Source organism: Dermochelys coriacea, chromosome 5, assembly GCF_009764565.3.
Source record: "Dermochelys coriacea isolate rDerCor1 chromosome 5, rDerCor1.pri.v4, whole genome shotgun sequence".
Classification (NCBI taxonomy): Eukaryota; Metazoa; Chordata; order Testudines; family Dermochelyidae; genus Dermochelys; species Dermochelys coriacea.
In genome coordinates this window covers 124,155,349-124,179,154 of record NC_050072.1, presented here as the reverse complement: position 1 = coordinate 124,179,154, position 23,806 = coordinate 124,155,349, and the positions used below count along the sequence as shown (strand labels likewise).

At 42.8% G+C, this 23,806-nt stretch overlaps 1 protein-coding gene across 2 annotated transcripts in view; it reads left to right on the top strand.

The window, feature by feature from the left end:
* The first annotated feature begins 2,123 nt into the window (after nucleotides 1–2,123).
* The window catches only part of GRIN3A (glutamate ionotropic receptor NMDA type subunit 3A), a 102,858-nt gene continuing 81,175 nt past the window's right edge, over nucleotides 2,124–23,806 (top strand). Inside the window, exons 1-2 of one of the 2 annotated variants that reach the window (XM_038403901.2) lie at nucleotides 2,125–3,579; nucleotides 3,678–3,867. In XM_038403901.2, coding sequence (XP_038259829.1) covers nucleotides 3,311–3,579; nucleotides 3,678–3,867 — 459 coding nt within the window. In that variant the 5' untranslated portion in view covers nucleotides 2,125–3,310. Of the gene's footprint in view, nucleotides 3,868–23,806 lie in introns of both variants that reach the window. The other variant, XM_038403900.2, reaches the window with a different exon arrangement.

Genomic DNA, 23,806 nt, shown 5'->3' with positions numbered 1-23,806 from the left:
GCTTCTCATAACAGAGCAAGATTTCTCCTTGCAGTCTCAGCTGAAAACCAGGAATTGCTGAGGTACACACAAGGAAAAAGTGGAGTCTGGTGGCACCTTAAAGACTAACAGATTTATTTCAAAGGGAATTAGCAAGCTTTCCCAAACCTCAGGAAAGGATGTGGGTCCCACTAATTGACATTGTGAGCCAAGGTTTGAGTCATTCTTATTTTATCACAGCTGCTTCACCCATCTCTAATTTGTGTGTGTGTGTGTGTGTGCGTGTGTGTTTCTGGAAAGGTCCATTTTTCTATAGGCTGGATTGGTTCTTTTCCATGTTCAGAACATCTCTCCCAACCAAAGAAGCCAGGAACCTGCAAAGATGCACCTTGTGATCTAAAGGGGTGCCTTTCTCAAAGGAAAAAAATGAAGAAGGGGGGGAAGCAAGGGATAAATAGAATGGGGAAGAAGATAAGAGTGGGAAGTAAATGGAAATGATTTTTAAAAGTATGAGAAGAATGGAGGAAAAAGAAGAAATGGAAGAGTGAATCAAGTGCATTTGTAGGAGGTAGATATAATACAACTAGGTGCTGAAACATTTTCTCCTTATATCTTTGCTAATGCACCTCAGTCGTGACCTACAACACCCTTGCCCCCAGTGCTGGGGTACTCTTACTACTTTTGAATTTATGATATGCCATTGTACATTGGGAATGGAGACAATCACACTCACTCACACACCCCTTCTTTCTCTCTCCCCCACCCTATCCCCCCATTTCTTTCTCGCTCCCTTTGAATTTTTTCTCTGTACAAAACAGTTTTCTTCTACAAGTCATTCTAACCAAGGGTGATGGCTTGGTAACCAATGATGGCACGTCCCACAGGTTGAAGCCTTTTTAAATCTGAAGCAGCAGCTGAATGGAAACGACATCTAGAGCAATACTGGATTCCCAGAAGTGAGCGGTGCAGAGGTGAGAAATCTGGTAAGGTACAAATTCAGGGTCTAGTCCTGCTGCCCTTACCCTCTGGGAACAATGTTGTTGCCTTTAGTAAGACAAAGCTGCAGGTCATACTATAGGCCAATGATAAAAGTTGGAGTGTCCTTCTTTCTGTCTGAGAACTAAATCATCTTGGAGAAGTTAGGGAAGGGAACGATCTGGAGCTCTCTAGCTGCTATTTACTGCTCTGGGGGGGGGGGGAGGATTAGCCTGCTAAACCCAGGGTTGTGAGTTCAATCCTTGAGGTGGACATTTAGAGATCTGGGGAAAAAATTGGGGATTGGTCCTGCTTTGAGCAGGGGGTTGGACTAGATGACCTCCTGAGGTCCCTTCCTACCCTGATATTCTATGATTCTAAGAAACATTAGTGCTATGGTCATAGAATACCAGGGTTGGAAAGGACCTCAGGAGGTCATCTAGTCCAACCCTCTGCTCAAAGCAGGACCAATTCCCAATTTTTGCCCCCTCCCAAATGGCCTCCTCAAGGATTGAACTCACAACCCCGGGGTTTAGCAGTCCAACCCTCTGCTCAAAGCAGGACCAATCCCCAATTTTTGCCCCCTCCCAAATGGCCTCCTCAAGGATTGAAGTCACAAGCCCTGGGTTTAGCAGTCCAATCCTCTGCTCAAAGTAGGACCAATCCCCAATTTTTGCCCCCTCCCAAATGGCCTCCTCAAGGATTGAACTCACAACCCCGGGGTTTAGCAGTCCAACCCTCTGCTCAAAGCAGGACCAATTCCCAATTTTTGCCCCCTCCCAAATGGCCTCCTCAAGGATTGAACTCACAAGCCCGGGGTTTAGCAGGCCAACCCTCTGCTCAAAGCAGGACCAATCCCCAATTTTTGCCCCCTCCCAAATGGCCTCCTCAAGGATTGAACTCACAAGCCCGGGGTTTAGCAGGCCAACGCTCAAACCACTGAGCTATCCCTCCCCCCCGAGCTTGTTTCCCTGCCCGGGAATCAAACCCAGGTCCCGGCGATGAGAGCCGGGAATCCTGACCACCCTGGAACTATGATTGAAAAACTGGCCACTTGCCCCCAAAATACCAGGTGGCCCGAGGGTAAGAAATTGCTCTCCTGCGCAACTGCCCAGGACGCCGTGTGCCAATCCTGGCGTGTGTGTAGACGCTTCCTCAGGGGACTGTCGTCAAGCTCCATGCAGGGAGCTGCTGCGTGGGTCAATAAAGGCTGTAGCAAGCAGGCTCGCCGGAGTCTAGGAGGGGGAAACCTGGCTGTCCACATGGCCATGTGCACAAGCGCCCCTATTACAAGCCGAGCAGGGGGTTCGAGCTGTTTAGACTGGAGCTATACATAGCCCTTGCCCGCAAATCGGACTCTCCGCGCTTGTTTTATGCCTCCTGCTAACTGATATACGTACCCAGAGCGCTGGAGGGGAGCTGTCCGCCCGGGCTCTGGGCTCTGGGCTCTGCCCGGGGGCGCTGGCGCACAGGGACTGCGGGCAGCAAGCGGAGCGCCCGGCTCCCAGCGCCGCCGGAGAGGACCGTGCCGGGCGCTGGGGCTGCCCGCTGGCTTTCGGAGAGCGCCTTTCGGTGGGAGTTTAGCGCAGCCCAGCGACGGGCCGGAGTCATCCAGCGGCTCGGCAACTTTGCCGCCTCGGAGCAAGCCCCCCCGCCCCCAGCTGGGGGGGGGGGGGAGAAGCGATCACAGAAGAGCTGGAGGAAGGGCTGAGGCTGGGCCCCTCCCCGAGCGGAGATGTGGGGCTGGGCTCCCTGGGGGCCCCCCCACTGGAGGGATCTCCTGGCCGCCGCGGGGCGATGATCGGGGGCTGCCTTGCACGGCGCTGACTCTTTGCCGAGCGGACGGGGCTGCCGGGGTGTTGGGGGGTGGGGGTAAGCGGTCAATGCTGCTGGGGAAGGAGGGTTCCCCCCGGCTGCCCCCCGCCTCCCCCCGCTGGGGCGAATGGCTGGCGCTGGGGCCCCAAGGCGCCTGGAGTGACTGGAGCGGGCCACCACCCCCGTGGCTGGGAAGCTGCTCCCGGCTTTGGCTGCTGGGCGGTGAGAGGCGCGCCAGGGCTCGCAGGCGGCGGCGGCTGAGCGGGCAGGGGGAAGGGGGCCGCCCGCTTCTCCCGGCTCCCCGGCCGCTGGCTGTCAGCGATGTGGAGCCTGGCTTTGTGGTGGCTCCTGAGCAGGGTGTGTCTGCTGCCGCTGCCGCCCTGCGCCCTGGTGCTAGCCCGGGTGCCCGGCTCCTCCTCCCACCCGCAGCCCTGCCAGATCCTCAAGCGGATCGGGCACACCGTGCGGATCGGGGCGGCTCACCTGCAGCCCTGGGCAGCCACCTCCCGGACCGACCGCGGCGGGAGCTGGGGGGCGCGCAATGACGCCCCGCTTGGAGGAGTGCCGGACCCCGCTCCCGGAGCGCAGGAGGAAGGGAGCAAAGGGGGACAAAGTGCGCGCAAGGCGGCCCAAACTCCCAGGACTGCTGCCTGGAAGGGCGCCGGGATCCAGAGGTGGTGGATCGGGACCAGCCTCGGGAACAGGGCGCAGCTGGGCACCGGGAACCCGATTGGCAACGAGAGCGGAGACCAGGAGCTGCTGCTGTTGCCCAAGGACGCGCTGCTCCTGGGGGTGGAGAACCTCAACCGGGTGAGCGGGCTGCTGCCCTACAACCTGTCCCTGGAGGTGGTGATGGCCATCGAGGCCGGGCTGGGCGATCTACCTCTCTTGCCTTTCTCTTCCCCCAGCTCCTCCTGGAGCAGCGACCCGCTCTCCTTCCTGCAGAGCCTCTGCCACACCGTGGTGGTGCAGGGGGTCTCCGCCGTCCTCGCCTTCCCGCAGAGCACCGGGGAGATGCTGGAGCTGGAGTTCGTCTCCTCGGCTCTGCGCATCCCGGTCATCAGCATCGTGCTCCGGGAATTCCCGAGGAAGAGCCAGGTAAGGTCCCCACGGGAGGGAAAGAGAGACAGAGGGGGGTGTATTAGGGGTGGGGGGAGTGGCAAGAGGCAGTGAGGGGTGTCCCACTGTGAATCGAGCAGGGTTATAGGGCAGATCGCCCTGCCCCATACAAACTGAACATATCTAACGCCTTAACTCCCAAAGAGCCGCGGGGTGGGTGCGTGCGTGTCTCCCGGGGGAGGCGCCCCCCCCCCCCGTAGTGCGCATCAGGACAGGGGTCTAGCGAGAGCCTTTGTAAATGCCCTGCTGCGGGTCAGATCACATACACTCCGCAGCTCCCGGAGAAGGAGAGAGAACTTCTGCAAAGAACATTTCCCAGCAGTGTGCTCTTTTCGGGCACAGGGTTTTTGCCAGGAAGGGCCTATGCATAGTTGGCAATTTCAAAACATGCATCAGTAGGCTGTTTCCTCTACACACACACACCCCACACACACACCTGTGTATGTGTTGTAGGCGAAGCAGCCGCCACCCCTAATTTAAGATTGGATAACATTTTTGTAGCACGCTAGACTTCCTTCAGGCAGGAGGGCAGAATGCTCTCTCTCTTCAATTTGTTCCTGAAGAATATTTCCTAGTGGTCTGTTCCATGGGGGGAAAAAAATAAGAAGTACTATCTAAAATATGCAGTAAAGGCCCTCAGATTTATTAGGTATCTAGATCAGGCTGCCTGGCTTCAATATTTGGGTTCCTAATGTACCTCGAGTGGGTTGGTAGCCATAAAACGTACTGACAAATGCAGAACACAGATTCTAAAACACCTTATTTTCCACCTCAAGGCAGACCTTTGTATTATCCTAGGATGCCCATTTAACAACCAGAGTGTAGGGAAGCAGACTCTAACTGAAAGGAAAGTGGAGTGTGGTGCCCTTTCACTGAATCCTACCCCATCAAGAGCCAATATCGGAGAGTAAAGGGTTAAAAAAGTCAAATATATCAGAGTGAAAAGGGAGAAGCGGCTCCAAAATTGAACTGGTTAATCACAAATATTGGTATTAGAATGATAAAGGGAGAGACCACGTATACTATGCCCATGACCAGAGCACTCTGTGATGCCATGGAATTCATCCAACAGGAGTTAGGCACCGAGCTCGGTGCTTTCAAAAATCTCATCATGTGCCTCTAGCTGCAGATTTGAATGCCTAAATACCTGAAAAAAAATTGTTAAATTTTGTCAAATTCTACATTCCTGAAGCTAATATCACAAGAACCGAAAGTGGTGCCCTATATATAGCATCAGAAGAAGTCATTTAGATTGAAAACTTAGAATTATCTCCTGCCACACACAATACTATACAGAGTAAAACATGCCATTCTTGTCCAACTTTCTATTCTCTATGCAATATCTAATGACTGTATACTGTCATTTAGTGTATACTGACAATAAATCTAAACATAGTTATTACCAAGGAACACAGTTTACTTCATGAAGTTCTCCCTAAATAGTAATCATAATATCAGCAAAATGTAGTAGTTTACAGCTCTCATTGGGCAAAACAGATCAGGATTTCCTTCATTTTAATACCAGTGCATATCACACTGAAGTTTTGACAGGCCATTAATTTGGAGGCAGAAGTTCTTGACCAAAGACAGGAAGCAACTGAGTCTTGCTTAGCATTCTTCTATGCAATATTACATGGAATGTTTATGTACACAGACAAGATAGGTTTCAGAGTAGCAGCCATGTTGGTCTGTATTCGCAAGAAGAAAAGGAGTACTTGTGGCACCCTAGAGACTAACAAATGTATTTGAACATAAGCTTTCGTGAGCTACAGCTCACTTAGCTCACGAAAGCTTATGCTCAAATTTGTTAGTCTCTAAGGTGCCACAAGTACTCCTTTTCTTTTTACAGACAAGATAGTTTACCTTCCAATCCCAAGATTTCTGATTGCCACTCAGCAACTTTCCCAGGGAGATGACCCATAGGCATATGGCTGAAAATGAAATCGCTCTACAAAACTGAGTCAGTAGTATGGGGAGAGCATAGATATAGGCAGTGTTGTTGGAAGTATGTGAGGTGGTTGAATATTTTTGTAGGAGTCTTTTCCGAATTTTCATACTGAAAAAGTACGTTTTAAGGGTGAACTACAAATGAAGCCTCAGCTGTTCCATTTTACCAAGATTTATTATTAAAAATAAACTTTACAAACCATGCAGTGCAGTAAAATAATAAACAGCTAAAAAGATCTTCACAGTTAGTTCAGTGTGGAGATGACACTCTCAGAGATGGATATAGCAGGAGGGGTGGGACAAGGAGACGTTATGCCTTTCTGGTTATTCACATATATACTGGTTCTGTGTTCCAGCAGGTTTCTCTAGTATCTGACATCAAGGCATGGGATATTCTGGGCACCACTGGGCAGTGGGAACCAGCTGATTGTGGCTTTGGGGAATTAAAAAGGAAAATAAAGATACATTTTTAGATTAAATGGTGAATCCCTGCTAAAATGGCAAATTTGGGCATACAGTAGATGCTGCTGCAGCAAATGGAATTTTGACATTTAATTTTAAGTTCAATTGTAAAATCAAGCTTACTATTAGAAAAGGCTTTGTAGTGTCAAAGGATACTGAGTACCAAATGGTATGACCTTATTGGGTATGTGGTACCTCCAGAAGTGATATTGACCCACTAGTCCCAAGTAAGCCTGGGCACTTGTGCAGGGAAAGGCATTTTGGGAAGTGGGCATAGGGAGAAGGCAGTCTTCTGTCAAATATAAAAATCAAAGAGATGTTTCCAAAACAGAAGTCATTTTTGGCAAAGCAGTAATGCCTAGTTACAATATTTGATAGTTTTAAAGCTACATAATTATCCTAAATTTGTCTGAATCCAAATACTTAGGTTTGTAAAGGATCTCTCAATACCATACAAAGCTGACACTATTTCATGTGCTTTAATGCTCGTTTTCTCCCATTCAACACATTTTAGTATTAAAATGTTATGAAACATGCCTGTTGTAGACTGTGAGAGATATGAAGGAGCCTCTTTAAAGGGTAGCTTTTGATTCTTGCTTTCTTCTAATTCCTGCTGCATTATTCTGGTTCAGGAATATTTCTTACATGTACACTATTAGGAAAAGGGGCTTGATTCTCATTTAAGTGAAGGTCTCTTTATGCTTCCAGAGTAGTGTTGAAGGCCAAAGTAACCAAGAATCAGGCCCTTCTGGACAGCAACCTGAGAATTTTTAATCCTTCTGAATGTGAATTTTGAAGACACAACAGGCATTTTGGTCATAAAAATGTTGTTTTGTATCTTTCCTGTGTTAGGTGGAAGCTCTTGGTTGTGCAGTTGTCTACCATTAAAAGCAGTAATATGTGTATTTGCTGTCCTATGTTTACTGTTTCAGAACCAAAGCCTCCTCATAAGCTCAGGGTTAGATCCCAATCATTTTCCTTCAACATTGTGTATGTGTTCTCCAAAAACAATTTGATTCTTGTTTTTACTATGTGCACATTTTGTATAGGGATGTGTGCAATGCCCGCTATAGGACTGGTAGAATTTCCACAGTCCACAGTATTTACAGCTGCAGTTCATCTGTCTACAACCTTTGAGTCCATAAAGAAAGGGACCCCCAATGGAAAGATGTCCTTGTTTGTATAGTGTTTTTTTCAGTGGGTGATTGGACAGCCCTTGTTTAGAGACTGGGAAACCAATATTGGCATCAGTTTGGGAGGTAATATTTGTTCCTTCTAGCATTTTAGCTCTTTGGTTTCCTTGTTTAATGCATTGACTCCAAATGTAATTTTATATATTATTACACATCTCATCTAACTGGAAATCCTCCTCCTCACAGTGCGACCTACAGCTTAGCAGATTCAAGAGCCTATTTAAATCATTTATTTGACATTTCAGCCTGGTTTGTGACATGGGGTGTTTTGACTCACAATATTCCCTGTGTCAATAGGCTTTGTCCTAGCAGAAGAATTGGATGGTGGATGGAAAATATTGCATTATTTCCTATGTGTGGTCTATGACTTCAGTTCATCCAGACTGAAGAGAATCCTTTTTTCAGAATCAACAAGAGCTGTAGCTAAATTTCTAAATAAACATTTCAAAATGAAAAGTCAAAATGTTTCATTTCAAAAATGTCAAAACAAACTGGCTTTTTAAAATTTTTTCCTCCCGTATTTTATTTTGCTGAAATTATTCACTCAGTTGGACCCAGATTCACAAATAGTTTAATTTAATCAAAAAAAATTCATTCTTTTGTCAAACCATTCGCTAAAAATAACATGCCCATCTCTAAGTATAAGGGGCTTTTGCCATTGAATATATACAGATAAGTTGTTCAAAAGGGCCAACTCATGCTCATATCTGTCTCTCTCTGTAGGTATATATGGATAGCATATTACTAATAGCTGAATGGAAAAGACAGAATTATCAATAATAATGCAGAAAAGGCAGAAGTTCAGTAAATATTTCTGTTTTGAATTTGGAGAATAAAAACAGATAATGTACTCATATCATACGATGATGAGAACGTGCTTTTCATTCCACTAGTATCATGGGACAATGTTAAATGGCAGCTACTAAAGTCAAACATGTTAAACCAACAGGTCCAGATAATTTGCATCCAAGAGTTTTAAAAGAGCTGGCTGATGAGCTTGCTGGACTGTTAATTTTGATTTTCAAGAAGTCTTGGAACATTGGGGAAGTTCCAAAAAGCTAGAAGAAAGTTAATGTTGTACCAATATTTTAAAAGGGTAAATAGGATGACTCGGGTAATTATAGGCCTGTCAGTCTGACATCAATCCTGGGCAAAATAATGGGGGCGGGTGTCACCATGGGACTGCAACTGCATTCCCCCTCCCACAAGCATGCACTGCTATGTCCAGTCAAGAAGGTTTATTCGTTTATAGCAAAGTTTAACAAGCAAACAGAATGCAGCATTAAGTCAATACCTGGCCCCCAGGCTTCAGGGCCACCCCTCCTGGGGATCTCTGGCTTCCCAGCTCCTGGCAGCTTCCTTGTCTCCTCCAACTCTGTTCCCCTCTTGAAGTTGCAGCCCTTGCTCCAGGGACCCACCACAGTCATTAGCCCTACTCCAGTGTGCCCTCTGCTGACCAGGGCTAAGCTGGTCTCAATCCTTCCTCCCAGGGCTCCACTTTCTCAGTCCTTTCCTCCCAGTTGCCTATGAACAGCCCTTTATAGGTCCAGGCATATCTCAGCCCTCTTTTCATTGGCTGTATCGGGCTCACCTTCTCCAGTTCAGGGGAGCTGGGCTCAGCCTATCCACAGAGACCAGCTCCCATGTGACAGGTGGATATGGGACTTGATTAATAAATAATTAAAGGAGGATGATATAATTAATGTTCAACAACATGCGTTTATGGAAAATAGAGCCTGTCAATCTAACTTGATATCCTTTTTTTTTTCTTTTCCTGAGACTACTGGGTTGATTGACAAAGATAGAAGTATTGATGTAATACAGGTAGATTTCTGTAAGGCATTTGACTTTATGCTCAACACTGTGTTTAAAAACCTAGAATGATATAAAATTAACATTTTCTTGGACTAACTTCTGTTGGTTTCAGAGTAGCAGCCGTGTTAGTCTGTATTCGCAAAAAGAAAAGGAGTACTTGTGGCACCTTAGAGACTAACAAATTTATTAGAGCATAAGCTTTCGTGAGCTACAGTGAGAGAGACAAGCTTTAAAGTTTACACAGAGCTTTTTGTGTACCCTGAAAAGTTTGTCTCTCACCAACAGAAATCTCTCTAATATCCTGGAACCAACATGGCTACAAAAATACTGCATACATAAAATTATCATGGCACATATTAAGTGGATAAAAAGCTGGCTAATTGATAGGTCTCAAAACATAACTGTAAACAGGGAACAATCCTCAAGCAGGTGTGTTTCTAGTGGGATCCCTATGCTATTTAACATTTTTGTCAATGACCTGGAAGAAAATACAAAATTATCACTGATAAAGTTTTCAGATGACACAGAAATTGGGGGAGTGGTAAATAATGAAGAGGACAGTTTGCCGATACTGATTGATCTGGATCTCTTGGTAAACAAACAATACGCGTTTTAACGTGGCTACGTGTAAATGTATACATCTAGAAACAAAGAACATAGGCCATACTTACACAATGGGGGACTTTATTCTGGGGAGCAGTGACTGAAAAAGCTTTGGAGTTCATGGTGACAGTCAGCTGAACAAGAGCCTCCAGTATGACACTTTGGCCAAAAGGGTTAATGTGATCCTTGGATGCATGAACAGGGGAATCTTGTTGTTTTACCTCGTAATGTGGCAGTGACTTGACTGCTGCTCAAATACTGTGTCCAGTTCTGGTGTATACAATTCAAGAAGGATGTTCATAAACTTGAGTGCTTGCAAAGAAGAGCCACAAAGATGATTAACAGATTAGAAAACTCAAGGAGCTCAGTCACTATAAGCCTTATATGAGTCTATCTATTTAGTTTAACAAAGAGAAGGTTCAGTGGTGACTTGATCACAGTTTCAGTAGCAACATAGGGAACACATTTTTGATAATGGGCTCTTCAATCTAGCAGAGAAAGGTACAGCACGATCCAATGGCTGGAAGTTGAAGCTAGACAAATTCAGACTGGAAATAAAACAAAATTTTAACAGTGAGGATAATTAACCATTGGAACAACTTACCAAGGTCATGGTGGATTCTCCATCACTGACAATTTTTAAATCAAGATTGGATGTTTTTCTAAAAGATCTGCTCTAGAGTTATTTTGGTGAATTTCTATGGCCTGTATTTTACAGGAGGTCAGACTAAATGATCACATTGGCCTTGGAATCTATTAATTTAATTATATATGTGCATAATATATTGGTAAATACACATCTGTGCAAAATGTTAAAGTGCATGTTCCAACAGGTTGAAAGATTCATAGATTCATAGATACTAAGGTCAGAAGGGACCATTCTGATCATCTAGTCCGACCTCCTGCACAGCGCAGGCCATAGAATCTCACCCACCCACTCCTATGAAAAACCTCACCCATGTCTGAGCTACTGAAGTCCTTAAATCATGGTTTAAAGACTTCAAGGAGTAGAGAAGCCTCCATCAAGTCAACCATGCCCCATGCTACAGAGGAAGGCGAAAAACCTCCAGGGCCTCTCCAATCTGCCCCGGAGGAAAATTCCTTCCCGACCCCAAATATGGCAATCAGCTAAACCCTGAGCATATGGGCAAGATTCACCAGCCAGATACTACAGAAAATTATTTCCTGGGTAACTCAGATCCCATCCATCTAATATCCCATCTCAGGGGATTAGTCCTATTTACCCTGAATATTTAAAGATCAATTAATTACCAAAATCACATTATCCCATCATACCATCTCCTCCATAAATTTATCAAGTAGAATCTTAAAACCAGATAGATCTTTTGCCCCCACTGATTCCCTTGGAAGGCTATTCCAAAACTTCACTCCTCTGATGGTTAAAAACCTTCGTCTGATTTCAAGTCTAAACTTCCTGGTGGCCAGTTTATACCCATTTGTTCTTGTGTCCACATTGGTGCTGAGCTGAAATAATTCCTCTCCCTCTCCTGTATTTATCCCTCTGATATATTTATAGAGAGCAATCATATCTCCCCTCAACCTTCTTTTAGTTAGGCTAAACAAGCCAAGCTCCTTAAGTCTCCTTTCATAAGACAAGTTTTCCATTCTTCGGATCATCCTAGTAGCCCTTCTCTGTACCTGCTCCAGTTTGAATTCGTCCTTTTTAAACATGGGAGACCAGAACTGCACACAGTATTCTAGGTGAGGTCTCACCAGTGCCTTGTATAATGGTACTAAAACTTCCTTATCCCTACTGGAAATGCCTCTCCTGATGCATCCCAAAACCGCATTAGCTTTTTTCACAGCCATATCACATTGGCAGCTCATAGTCATCCTATGATCAACCAATACTCCAAGGTCCTTCTCCTCTTCTGTTACTTCTAATTGATGCGTCCCCAACTTATAACTAAAATTCTTGTTATTAATCCCTAAATGCATAACCTTACACTTCTCACTATTAAATTTCATCCTATTACTATTACTCCAGTTTACAAGGTCATTCAGATCCTCCTGTATAATATCCCGATCCTTCTCCGAATTGGCAATACCTCCCAGCTTTGTATCATCTGCAAACTTTATTAGCACACTCCCACCTTTTGTGCCAAGGTCAGTAATAAAAAGATTAAATAAGATTGGTCCCAAAACCGATCCCTGAGGAACTCCACTGGTAACCTCCCTCCAACCTGATAGTTCGCCTTTCAGTAGGACCCGTTGCACTCTCTCCTTTAACCAATTCCTTATCCACCTTTTGATGTTCATATTGATCCCCATCTTCTCCAATTTAACTAATAATTCCCCATGTGGCACAGTATCAAATGCCTTACTGAAATCTAGGTAAATTAGACCACTGCATTTCCTTTATCTAAAAAATCTGTTACTTTTTCAAAAAAGGAGATTAGGTTGGTTTGGCACGATCTACCTTTTGTAAAACCATGTTGTATTTTGTCCCATTTACCACTGACTTCAATGTCCTTAACTAATTTCTCCTTCAAAATTTTTTCCAGGACCTTGCATACTACAGATGTCAAACTAACAGGCCTGTATTTACCCGGATCACTTTTTTTTCCTTTCTTAAAAATAGGAACTATATTAGCAATTCTCCAATCATTCGGTACCACTCCTGAGTTTACAGATTCATTAAAAATTCTTGCTAGTGGGCTTGCAATTTCATGTGCCAATTCCTTTAATATTCTTGGATGAAGATTATCTGGGCCCCCCGATTTAGTCCCATTAAGCTGTTTCAGTTTCGCTTCTACCTCAGAAAGGGTAATATCTACCTCCGTATCCTCATTCCCATTTGTCATGCTACCATTATCCCTAAGATCCTCTTTAGCCTTATTAAAGACTGAGGCAAAGATGATGCTGAACTTTTTGATTTGTTCCTCTATATTTGCTTCATTGACTCTCACTTGAAATGAATTACCAGCTTTGAAATGTTGAGGGGGATGCTAAGTGAAGAACGCTTCCAGCAGCCACCTGGAAGGTTTCCATTTGGCATTGCGCTGGAAAGATTTGATCTGCAGCGTGATGGCTAATTAACTTTTATCTAAAAGGTTTCAGTCACCTGAATCTGAATAGCTGCAGTCAGCAGATGGGGAGTCGGGCGGGAGGGAGGGATGCACAGGTGCACCATCAGCCACTGCTAGTGAGTAGTAAACAGGGAAATTTCCGTGAGCGTCTGATCATTATGATGCAGGATAAATCAAATGTCAGGACATACAGAAGTGGGCATTACTTTCCTTTTCTCACCCATGTATTTTTATTGCTGTTTCTTACCAGCTTTCATCTGTGATGACAGTTTCCAAAGCTGCTTGTACAACTTGAAAAATATTTAGGATGCATTGTACAGGATCTGAATATGCTGCACAAGCACATTTTAAACATTTCACATTTCCCTAAAGGCCGGCTCTTGACTCGACTTGACTTAAGGAAGAGAGAGCCATCACTGACCATGGCTTTGTATCTTAATACGGACTCAAAAACCAGATAGATTTTCAAGAGTAAACAAGTGTTTTTATTTAAAAATGGATTCTCATTTATAATATGAAGATCACACTATAGGATGCAGCAATTAATAGCCAGAGGGACCAGCTATCTTTTGCAGGCAGACTCTTTCAGTCATGCTGTTTAAAACAGTTGCATCCCCCCATTTTAAACAGCCTATTTACTCAAAGAGATTTTTCATCTGATTTGCAAAAATCAGTATTGTTTTGGCTCAATTCAAAGTTTGCTGATTTTCCAGTGGGGATTTTACATGAAAGCATAAACTATTTATTATTTCTTCTGAGCTTCTGAATTTCATTAATATTTATGAGTTGAAAAGCTCACCATAGGAAACCATATGTTTATCAGGCTCTTTACTGTAATGAGTACATAAGCGCCATTATATAGGAAAGATAAATATAAACCTGGATGTGTTGCTGTCACCCTCTTTAGAAATGATATTGCAGTTATCTTAGGTATAATTTATCTTTTCTTTTCCATTAATACTAGGAAGTTAATTTTTACTACACTATTGAAAGGGAAATAAAGTGAAACAAACCTTTTTTGTTTCGATGTCCTCATTTCAAATGGCTTACAGTGATGAGGATGACATTAAAACGAACATCTTACAAGTGAACTAATAGACACCATTAACTGTTTTAAGGGCAGCCGAAATAATTAATTAATACTAGACAAAACCCCATGTATTTTTAATGCCAGAATCTTAAAACTGAGCGTGCCATTGCACAATGGCATACTTGACAAGCAAGTATACCCAGTAATTTATTGTTATTCCCTGGGGTTTGGTGGTGGGGGTGGAGGGGAGAATTTCCTTTGCTCAGGGAAAGTTTTTAACCTACACTCTGTTTTCCCAGCCATTTGACAACTCACACATGAACTGCAGCATCCATCATCCATCCATCTTGCCCTCAGCCCATGTGTGGAATTCCCACTAATGTCAGTGGGACTCTGGTGCCATAAATGATGGTAAGACTATGGTCCCAAGATTTGTTTCCCTCTATTTTGTGAAACTAATGATGCAGTCTCCTGTGCAGATAAATGATCTGTTGCGATCCTGGGTTATTTCCCAACCATATGGAGGAACAGATCATGCAGTCCTTGCTCACGCAAAACTCCCACTGACATAATGAAATTGCCGACTGCAGCTTTCTAGCACTTTCCTTCTTTAAAGATTCTTGTGCTAGTAGTCATTGAGGGACACAGGACAGTGAGCTAGGCAGGCCCCTGGTCTGGTAGGGTGTCAGTTCCTATGTTTTATCTGAATAACAGATGCAAGGCCAAGGCCAAAATTGGCTGAATAATACATGCCACATAACCACAGTTGGCTTCCAAATCTATTAGCGGAGAAAAGGTCAGCATTTAAATAAGATAATTTTAGCAATCTCCTTAGTTCTTGAAACTTAAGCCATTTACATTTTTTCAAAGTGAAACTTAAAAATCAAAATGTAGCATTTATGTTTGCACCTCAGAGATTTACGGGAGAAAAAACTCCTCTTTTAAATAATCAGTTCATTAAGTGCTCTGATATGAAATGTAACTATACACTAGTCCCGCAAATAGCCTGTCATGCTTTACAGTGCTCTCTTTTGATTAAAGACCGTGCTGTGGCAGCAACCATAGAGAAGCCAAAACTGTCATTTATTCAGTCATCTCTGGGACCACTTTTTATCAGTAAGAATTATTTGCTTGGTACTGGGTACTTACATGCCTGCTAAAGTAATTAGTTTTGTGCTTTTATCCAATTATACCCATAAGATCTCTTTAGTGAATGTAATCTTTCACACAATATTTATTACATTATTGCTATGCTGCATTTTATTCCATCTTTCATCATGAAAATATTGAATCGTTCAGTTATGAACTGCTAATGGGAAAGGATTCGCTCCCTAAATACATATTTATATGGCATTAAAAACAAGCCTGGGGATCATCAGGAGCCAAGAAGTTGCACAATCACTACCCTTTGTATCCTTGTGATTTTATTTTGTTATTCTTCTCTTCCCTTCTTTTGTTTGTTACACTCACTCATTCCATCTTGTCACAGATTAGACTGTAAAGCCTCCAGGGTAGGGACGGTCTTTATCTTTGTGTTTATACAGTGTCTGGTACAATGGATCACAGTCCTCATAAAGGCCTCTAGGAACTACTATATTATAACAATAATTAACAAGACCTGATTTTCAAAAGTGCTCAGCACCCACAATTGAGGTCAGATTTTCAAAAAAGCACTTAGGCACTAAAATAAGCCAAATTTTAGTACCAGTGAGATAGAATGTCATGTCTTCCTCCAACATATCAACAATGCATATATAATGGATGTGTAGTTATTTGCAAGTGAGGTGTCCTCTTTGGGTATTTAGAACCTGTGCAATATTTCTTATCACAAGTGCAAACTGCAAATTTATATCCACGGTGCAACCACTGCAAAGTGCGTGCCTATCATGAAATAGATATGTAGATTGTTCAAGAATTGGACAGAGTTGCCCAAATTATATTACTCTTGTGATCATTTCCAGCAGCACGTGTTAAAAGAAGAGTAAGCAAAGAATTCACAATGAATAACTTACCCAGTAATTGAAGCCACTTTTGCTGCTTGCAGAATATCTGAGCTATTTAACTTTATGGAATGATCACAAACAGTTCTCTGCAAGAATACACGACAGCCCTAATCCATAGCCCATTGAAGACAACAGGAGTCTTGCCATTTACTTCACTGGGTTTTAGATTGGGCCCTAGATGTGTTGTTTATTTGGTTGGTCAGATAAGTCACCTGATATAGTTTCTGTTCTCTGATTGGATGAGACTTTGGGAATATGCTCATCTAAAATTTGGTTTTGTGAATACATGCACACTCTACTTTGAAGTTCACTTTCTGTGAACATCTGTCCTTGTAACACTTGATTGCCCAAATGTTTTTGGAAAGCAAACAAACAGGTACAAGCACGGCTGAAGTGAATTCATTTAAACATTGAAATGAATATTTGTTGTTTGATTTTTGATGTGTTTACCAGAATAAGTTGATATATGCTGAAACAGTAAACCCTTTCAGGCAGAGACTATCTTTTCATGTGCTTACAGTTGTTAGCACAGTGTGGTCTGGAGGTATTACTTCAATACAAATAAATAATAATAGCAAAGGTTTAATATATTATTCAAACTTAGCTTTGAATTTTGTCATCTACCATTTTCTCTACTTTAAAGCTACAAGAATTTTAATATAATTACTCTTTAAAAAAATAAACACTAACCATTTGTCCATCCCATACGTTTTGATTCTAATCCTTTTATTTACTTAATTAAACCCAGGGTAATTTGAATTATTATCAGTATCTTTTTGCAGATTGCACCAATATCAGTTATAATCCCAGATTAAATATTTAATGACTATTTAAATAACTGGGAACTTGATTAGGGTTGCTAGTGGGAGTAGATATGAGAATTTGAGGTGGTAATGGATACTTTTGAGGACTTGAAGCAGAAACTTTGTACAAACAAATACTATAGATCTAAAAGTATTGAGGGATTAGTGGGCCAATGATGGAAACAAAGGATAATCCAGCGATTAGCGCGCCAACCTAACTGTTGACACACCTGCAGTCAACTCCTTGCTCTGTCACAGATTTCCTCTATGATTTTGGACAAGTATCTTAATCTCTCTGTGCCTCAGTTCCTCGGGTGTAAAATGCAGATGATACTAGAGGAAAAAATACATTGTTGTGCGGGGCTCAGAGACTATAGTACTGCAACAATATAAATACTGAAGACAGGGAGATCATCAATTTAAAGGCAGCCATTTCATTTTTGAAAATCTGCTGCAGAAACAGAAGATGAATCTGTTGGGGCAGGAATCATCGCCTAAATTTGCACAATTGTCTAGGAGTTTTGGGTGCCTCATTTTGGGGGGCCCAACTAGATACTCCTGAAAAGCTCCCAATTTTCAGAGACCGGTAGCTCAGCAGTTTCTGAAAATCAGGCCCTTTTAGGGTGTCTCAAGTTGAGCTCCCAGTAACCATGGGCCTAAATTCACTCATCATGTTTGAAAATGTACGCCTGTGTCTTTGTATCTGTGTGTCCACCACCTAGCACGACATTGCCTTGATCCTGACTGGTCCTTTGCATACTACTCCAATAATAATTTGTATTATTTATTTTTACTACTACTACTACCTATTTATTATCTAGTGCTTTTCCTCAGAAGCTCTCAAAATGCTTCACAATCTTTAATATATTTATCCTGACAAAACCACTGCAAGGAAGGGAGTTATTACTAAATATTTTATAAAAAGAAAAGGAGTACTTGTGGCACCTTAGAGACTAACAAATTTATTAGAGCATAAGCTTTCGTGAGCTACAGTTCACTTTATCGGAGCTGTAGCTCACGAAAGCTTATGCCCTAATAAATTTGTTAGTCTCTAAGGTGCCACAAATACTCCTTTTCTTTTTGCGAATACAGACTAACACGGCTGCTACTCTGAAACCTAAATATTTTATGTGGCGGAAGAAGCAGCAGAGAGTAAAAATCTTTCCTGCAGCTATAATTCTATCTTTGTTCTCCAGGCAGGGCCCCAATTAATGTAAACAGGGATTCTGTGCATATAGGGTGAAATATGAGCAGGCTTCCAAGGGAGATTATGGAATCCCCATCATTGGAGGTTGTCAAGAACAGGTTGGACAAAAACCTGTCAGGGGTGATCTAGGTTTACTTGGCCCTGCCTCAGTGTGGGGGCTGGGCTAGATGACTTCTAGAGGTCCCTTCTAGCCGTACCTTTTTATGAGTCCCTGATGCTTGGTCTAACTCCCTGTCTTCTCTTCAGTGACTGGAGGATGCCAGTTTCACCAGCACCCATCCAGCTCTGCTGCCTAGGGTGGCAGGAAAGAATGCTGGAAGCCTACAGACAGGTCCTGTTACAATACCTACTTCTGTGGGAGAACGTTTGTGCTGCTATGGAGTGGAAAATGAGTCAAGCTGGAGGTAGGGCAGGGATGGCAGATCCCTAACTATACCAGCTATTCCCTTGTAATGGGAATAGGTGTGTGCATAGTCAACACTGTGCACCCTGTGGCTGCAGTAGCAGCTAGAGAGCGGACCAGCCTTGTCTCCACACATTTTTGCATTGGCTTAACCAAAGGGTGCATTTGTAATTGATTTCCTTCAACCAAAGCAAACCATTGTGGGGTCAGCGCTCTCCCACTGATTTATACCTGGTTTATATCAAGTTGGTTTAAGCTAAAGTCCTCTCAGCACCAGGAGCAACCCTGGCATGAGCTTGTACCACTGCCTTCTCAAGCTGGTGACTAAATGCCCCAATGTTGCCCACAGTTGGTGGCAGCAGATCAAACCATTCTGTTTATTAGTAGTAATGGTTTAAGTGCATTAAGCAGGGCATTTTATAGAATATTTAAATTCTCCCACCAAGCCAGCTGGTAAAATGCTATCTAGACTTGGTTGCTGCATGCCGGTGCTGCATACTCATTCTTTTTTCAACATCCAGGATGGGGTGAGGGGTTGGGGACGCTGCTAGATCTAACTTCCTTTCCTGGAAAACTGATGCAGAAGGTCTTATTCAGTGAACAGAGGCATGAGTATGCAGAGGATCAAAACCGAGGTTCCTAAGCTGGATTCCCTGTGATCCTTGGAGTCATTGTTATTATCCATCATTCGTGAGAACTTAAGCAGCCTTGATTCTAAATGAAAATGTTTGTGAGGCCTGATGTTTTCACAGATTTTGTTACAGACCCATTAAAAAATGCATCCCAGAATTTGTTTTCATTTTTTGTTATACTCACTTAAAAAAAAAAAAAGTCAGAGTCAAGGAGAAAAAAACCCAATAGCATGTGACTTACATGAGCAGTCACACAACACAGAGAACAATAAATACTGAGCAGGTAATAAAAACTGTTTGCAAACAATCCAGCAGCTGGCAATTATTTGTCAAAAGTGCTTAGTGAATATTTATCAAAAATGAATGCATTTGCATAAATCAGCGGAGTGCAAATCAGCAGGTGTAAATTAGCACGGCTCCAGTGTCCTCAAGAGTTGGGGCCCAGAGTCTACATTGCTGTGTATCTCATGTGGTCATTTACACCAGTGCAAAGTGGGAATAAATCGGTGCCTTCCGTATTGGATCATGTTTCACACCCCGCTTGCACTGATATTAATGACGACACAAGATGCAGGACTCCGTGATCTATTTACCAAAAGTAGGTGAAAATTATTGCTATTACTATTATTTCATTTACTACAGTAGCATTCAGAGACCCCACTTAGGATCCTAGGTCAGTTGGACAAGGTGCTGTACAGAGTTAGAGATGGTGCCCCTGCTTGGAAGAGTTTATAATCTGAGAAGAAAAGCAACATGCAAAGTGTGTTTCCCACTCCTCCCAATCAAATTGTGTGTACATTTGCTATTTTTATATTTTTCAGCTTGATAATTACATAAATAATATTGACTTGCACTAACTGTACCTAAGCCTAGCCCTTAAGTATTGGCTGATTGCCAGCCGGTGGTGCTAAGTTTTTGGAAACCAAGGGCCAGATCCTCAGTTGGTGTAAATCATCATCGATCCATTAAAGTTAATGCCAAGGAACCAGTCCAAAGAGTTTCACCAACTCTAATTGTATTGATAAGCATGATGTAAGTACTTATCTGTACCGGATGGAATTAGACTAGGTTAGATAGAAGAAAGGAAGGAAATCTGGAGAGTCAGTGGCCAAACTCATCCCTGGTGTACCTGCATTGATTCATTTGGCCCAGTGGTTTGAAAGTATTTTAATTAATTGTAGCCAGAGTTTAGCCGAATCAGACTTTGAAGCACCATAGATTCATAGATTCATAGATACTAAGGTCAGAAGGGACCATTTTGATCATCTAGTCCGACCTCCTGCACAGCGCAGTCCACAGAATCTCACCCACCCACTCCTATGAAAAACCTCACCCATGTCTGAGCTATTGAAGTCCTTAAATCATGGTTCAAAGACTTCAAGGAGCAGAGAAGCCTCCCTCAAGTCAACCATGCCCCATGCTACAGAGGAAGGCAAAAAATCTCCAGGGCCTCTCCAATCTGCCCATTCTCTGAAAGGTTTTATAACTAAACCAAATATCTCATACAGCTTTCTTAACACAGCATAAATAGTAATACGACATGTATTCTTGGCATAATAATTTTTAGCATTTATAGTGCTTCGCATTTACAAAGAGCTTTGCAACCATTAACTAATTATCACAGCATCCCTGTGAAGAAGGTATATAGTATTGTTTTACATACAGGTAAACTGAGGCACTGAGCAGTTAAGGGACGTTCTGTAGGTCACACAGTAAGTCCGGGTCAGCAGTGGAACTAGTATTGAAGAGTCCCTACCACTCATTCCCACACTCACTTCGTTAAAGCATGCCACCTATCTTTAACATCGTACCCACAAAATTAAGATTAAATCTTTAAACTTATTAACTACTGGCAAATAAAGACTTTTCCTTTTAACCTGTCATAGTCGTTCCTTTCCAGAGAGCCATAACGCAATAGTAAATGCAGATTTTTGCATGGAAGGACATGCAGCGCAAAGGCTCGTATTTCCAGATCAACTCGATTTTTCATTGTGAAGCCATCATTTATATGGTTACTGCTATTTACTGGCTTGGGGGCAATATCAATAAAATACTGAGCAAGGGCAAAAATAGTGAATGAGATTTTGATATAGTGCCCAACGCCAAAGGTTTTTGCCAAAATGCATAACAGTCAGAACTACTTTTACCCACAGGCCATTTTGTTTACCGCTATTGGCCTCTGAAACAGTATATTTGTTTGACTAAATATGAATGAGTCTCCTGCACTTTGTCTCTCCTCCCTCCCCTCACTTTATCTGGGAAGGGAAAGCTAAAAGACTCTAATCTGAGTAGGAGCTTATTTTTGAGGAGGAAAAGCTTCACATGGGAGTCTTCCCTTCCCACCTGCAGAACGGCATTAAGGGGGTGTATTTGAAGAGGGAGTAGGCCGCAGCCTTACCACAAAGCAGTCTTTGTGGGGAAGCTGCCCTGTCCACCACTGGCAATTTTTCACTATAGAGATTTCAGCCTGGTTCTGTCTTGGTGGGGAGACAGCTCCTGGTAGGAAAAAGTCTGGGCTTGTTCTCCTCCCTATGGATAAATACTGGAGCCATGTCCACTTCCTCCAGGGGCAGCTGCAGGAATAGAGCGCTAACGTTGTTGGGCTAACGTTGTTGGGCTAACGTTGTTGCACAAGCACTCTCCTGCTGCTAGCATCCTGCAAGTGGTCATGTCAGACATCATCACCGATGTAACATGAGAGGATACATGGCCCTATCCATGTGGGCTATTGCTTTCCCAGAGTGCACTATGATGTGTTTACCTTTGGTCAAAAACAGGTGTCATGTAAAACATACGTACACATACGTGGGGCTAGATGTCAATCAGCACTGCTGCATTGACTTCAAGGACTGGGGCCCAGATTCTACATTGCCGTGCACTTTATGCGGTCATTTACACCAGTGCAAAGTGGGAATAAATCATTGCCATTCGTACTGGGTCGCGTTTCATACTCCAACTTGCACTCACTTTGCATTGATATTAATGACTACACAAGGTGCATGCATGGCACTTACAGGAAGTAGAGATACCCATTTACACCAGCTAGGGCTTTTTATAGGTATGGATCATTTGTCCAATAACTTTCCTTTTTAAAGGTTTCAGAGTAGCAGCCGTATTAGTCTGTATTTGCAAAAAGAAAAGGAGTACTTGTGGCACCTTAGAAACTAACAAATTTATTTGAGCATAAGCTGTAGGTCACGAAAGTTTATGCTCAAATAAATTTGTTAGTCTCTAAGGTGCCATAAGTACTCCTTTTCTTTTTCCTTTTTAAAGCATCCTTTAAGATGGGAACAAAAATGTTCTGATCCTAGCCCAAACAAAATTTAAAAAATTCACATTTTCGTCTTGCATATTAGAACAGCATTAGAAATAGCCTTTTAGTTGTATATACCACAAGCCTGGGGCTAATCTTTGATTTATATCCCCAACACAATCCTGTTTAATCTCGCTGCTGAATATTTTAGTCAGGAAGACTGATTTCAGAAATCACAACATTCAAATGACTGAAAACGCTAGCGTCTGCTGAAACAAATGTTAGTTGAAAGAATATTGCTGCTACGCTTTCCTAGACAAATGATTCCTTTACATTAGTCTGAAAATAATCCAGAAAATACTCACTACTTATTTCAGGCAATATTTTATGCAATGAGCCAGTGTGTCTAGTGGTTTTAACAGGAAACTAGGAATTAAGAGACCTGGGTTTGGTTTCTCATTCTGCCAGAGACTTGTTGTGTGATCCAGGACATGCCACTTGACCTTGCCTCTGATTCTCCCAACTGCAAAAGGAAGACAATATTTACCCCACTTTGTTAACTAAGGAGTGTGCATTCTTGGAATGAAAGGCATGATCTGAGGTGCTTATGTAGCACCTCACACTCTGTAATGTGTTTATCCTGTGAGGTCAGGCAGTGCTATTATCCCCATTTTACAGATGGGGAACTGAGGCACAGAGAGGCTAAGTGATCTACTTTCACAAGAAGCCTGTGGCAGAGCAGGAATTCGAATCCAACACCCAAGCGTTACGCTAATCCCTAAGCATTGGGCCATCCTTCCTCTCTCCTATATATGAGTACAGTCCTCGAACATCATCATTACAATGCTGCTGAGCACAGCCTCTCGGGTTTTGATATGTTCTTATTGAAGACTGTGCCCTTGTAACATGCTCAGGGCTCTAGTCCTCTTGTCTTGACAGAGGCAAATCTCCCTTTGACTACAGGGTCATGCCCTGATTGTGTCTGACATTCCAGCCCTATCCCAAAGCAAGTTCCAAACATTACTAAAAATCATCTAACTCACAAATATTCAAATGTGCTAATATTGTGTCCCCTCGTGTTTCTATAATAGTGAATTAATTTAGACCTACATAAGAAAAACTTGTGAATGGTGATTAAAAATTAAAAGGTGAATATAAGTTACCAGCCTGCACTGAAATATTTAAAGGCTTGATGATCTTATTTATAGGTTATAAGTCCTAGGACATGTAGCTGATGAATACAACATATAGAACAAGGAGCAATGGTCTCAAGTTGCAGTAGGAAAGTTTCGGTTGGATATTAGGAAAAACTATTTCACTAGGAGGCTGGTGAAGCACTGGAATGAGTTCCCTAGGGAGGTGGTGGAATCTCCATCCTTAGAGGTTTTTAAGGCCTGGCTTGACAAAGCCCTGGCTGGGATGATTTAGTTGGGGTTGGTTCTGCTTTGAGCAGGGGGTTGGACTAGATGACCTCCTGAGGTCTCTTCCAACCCTAATATTCTATGATTCTGTGATCC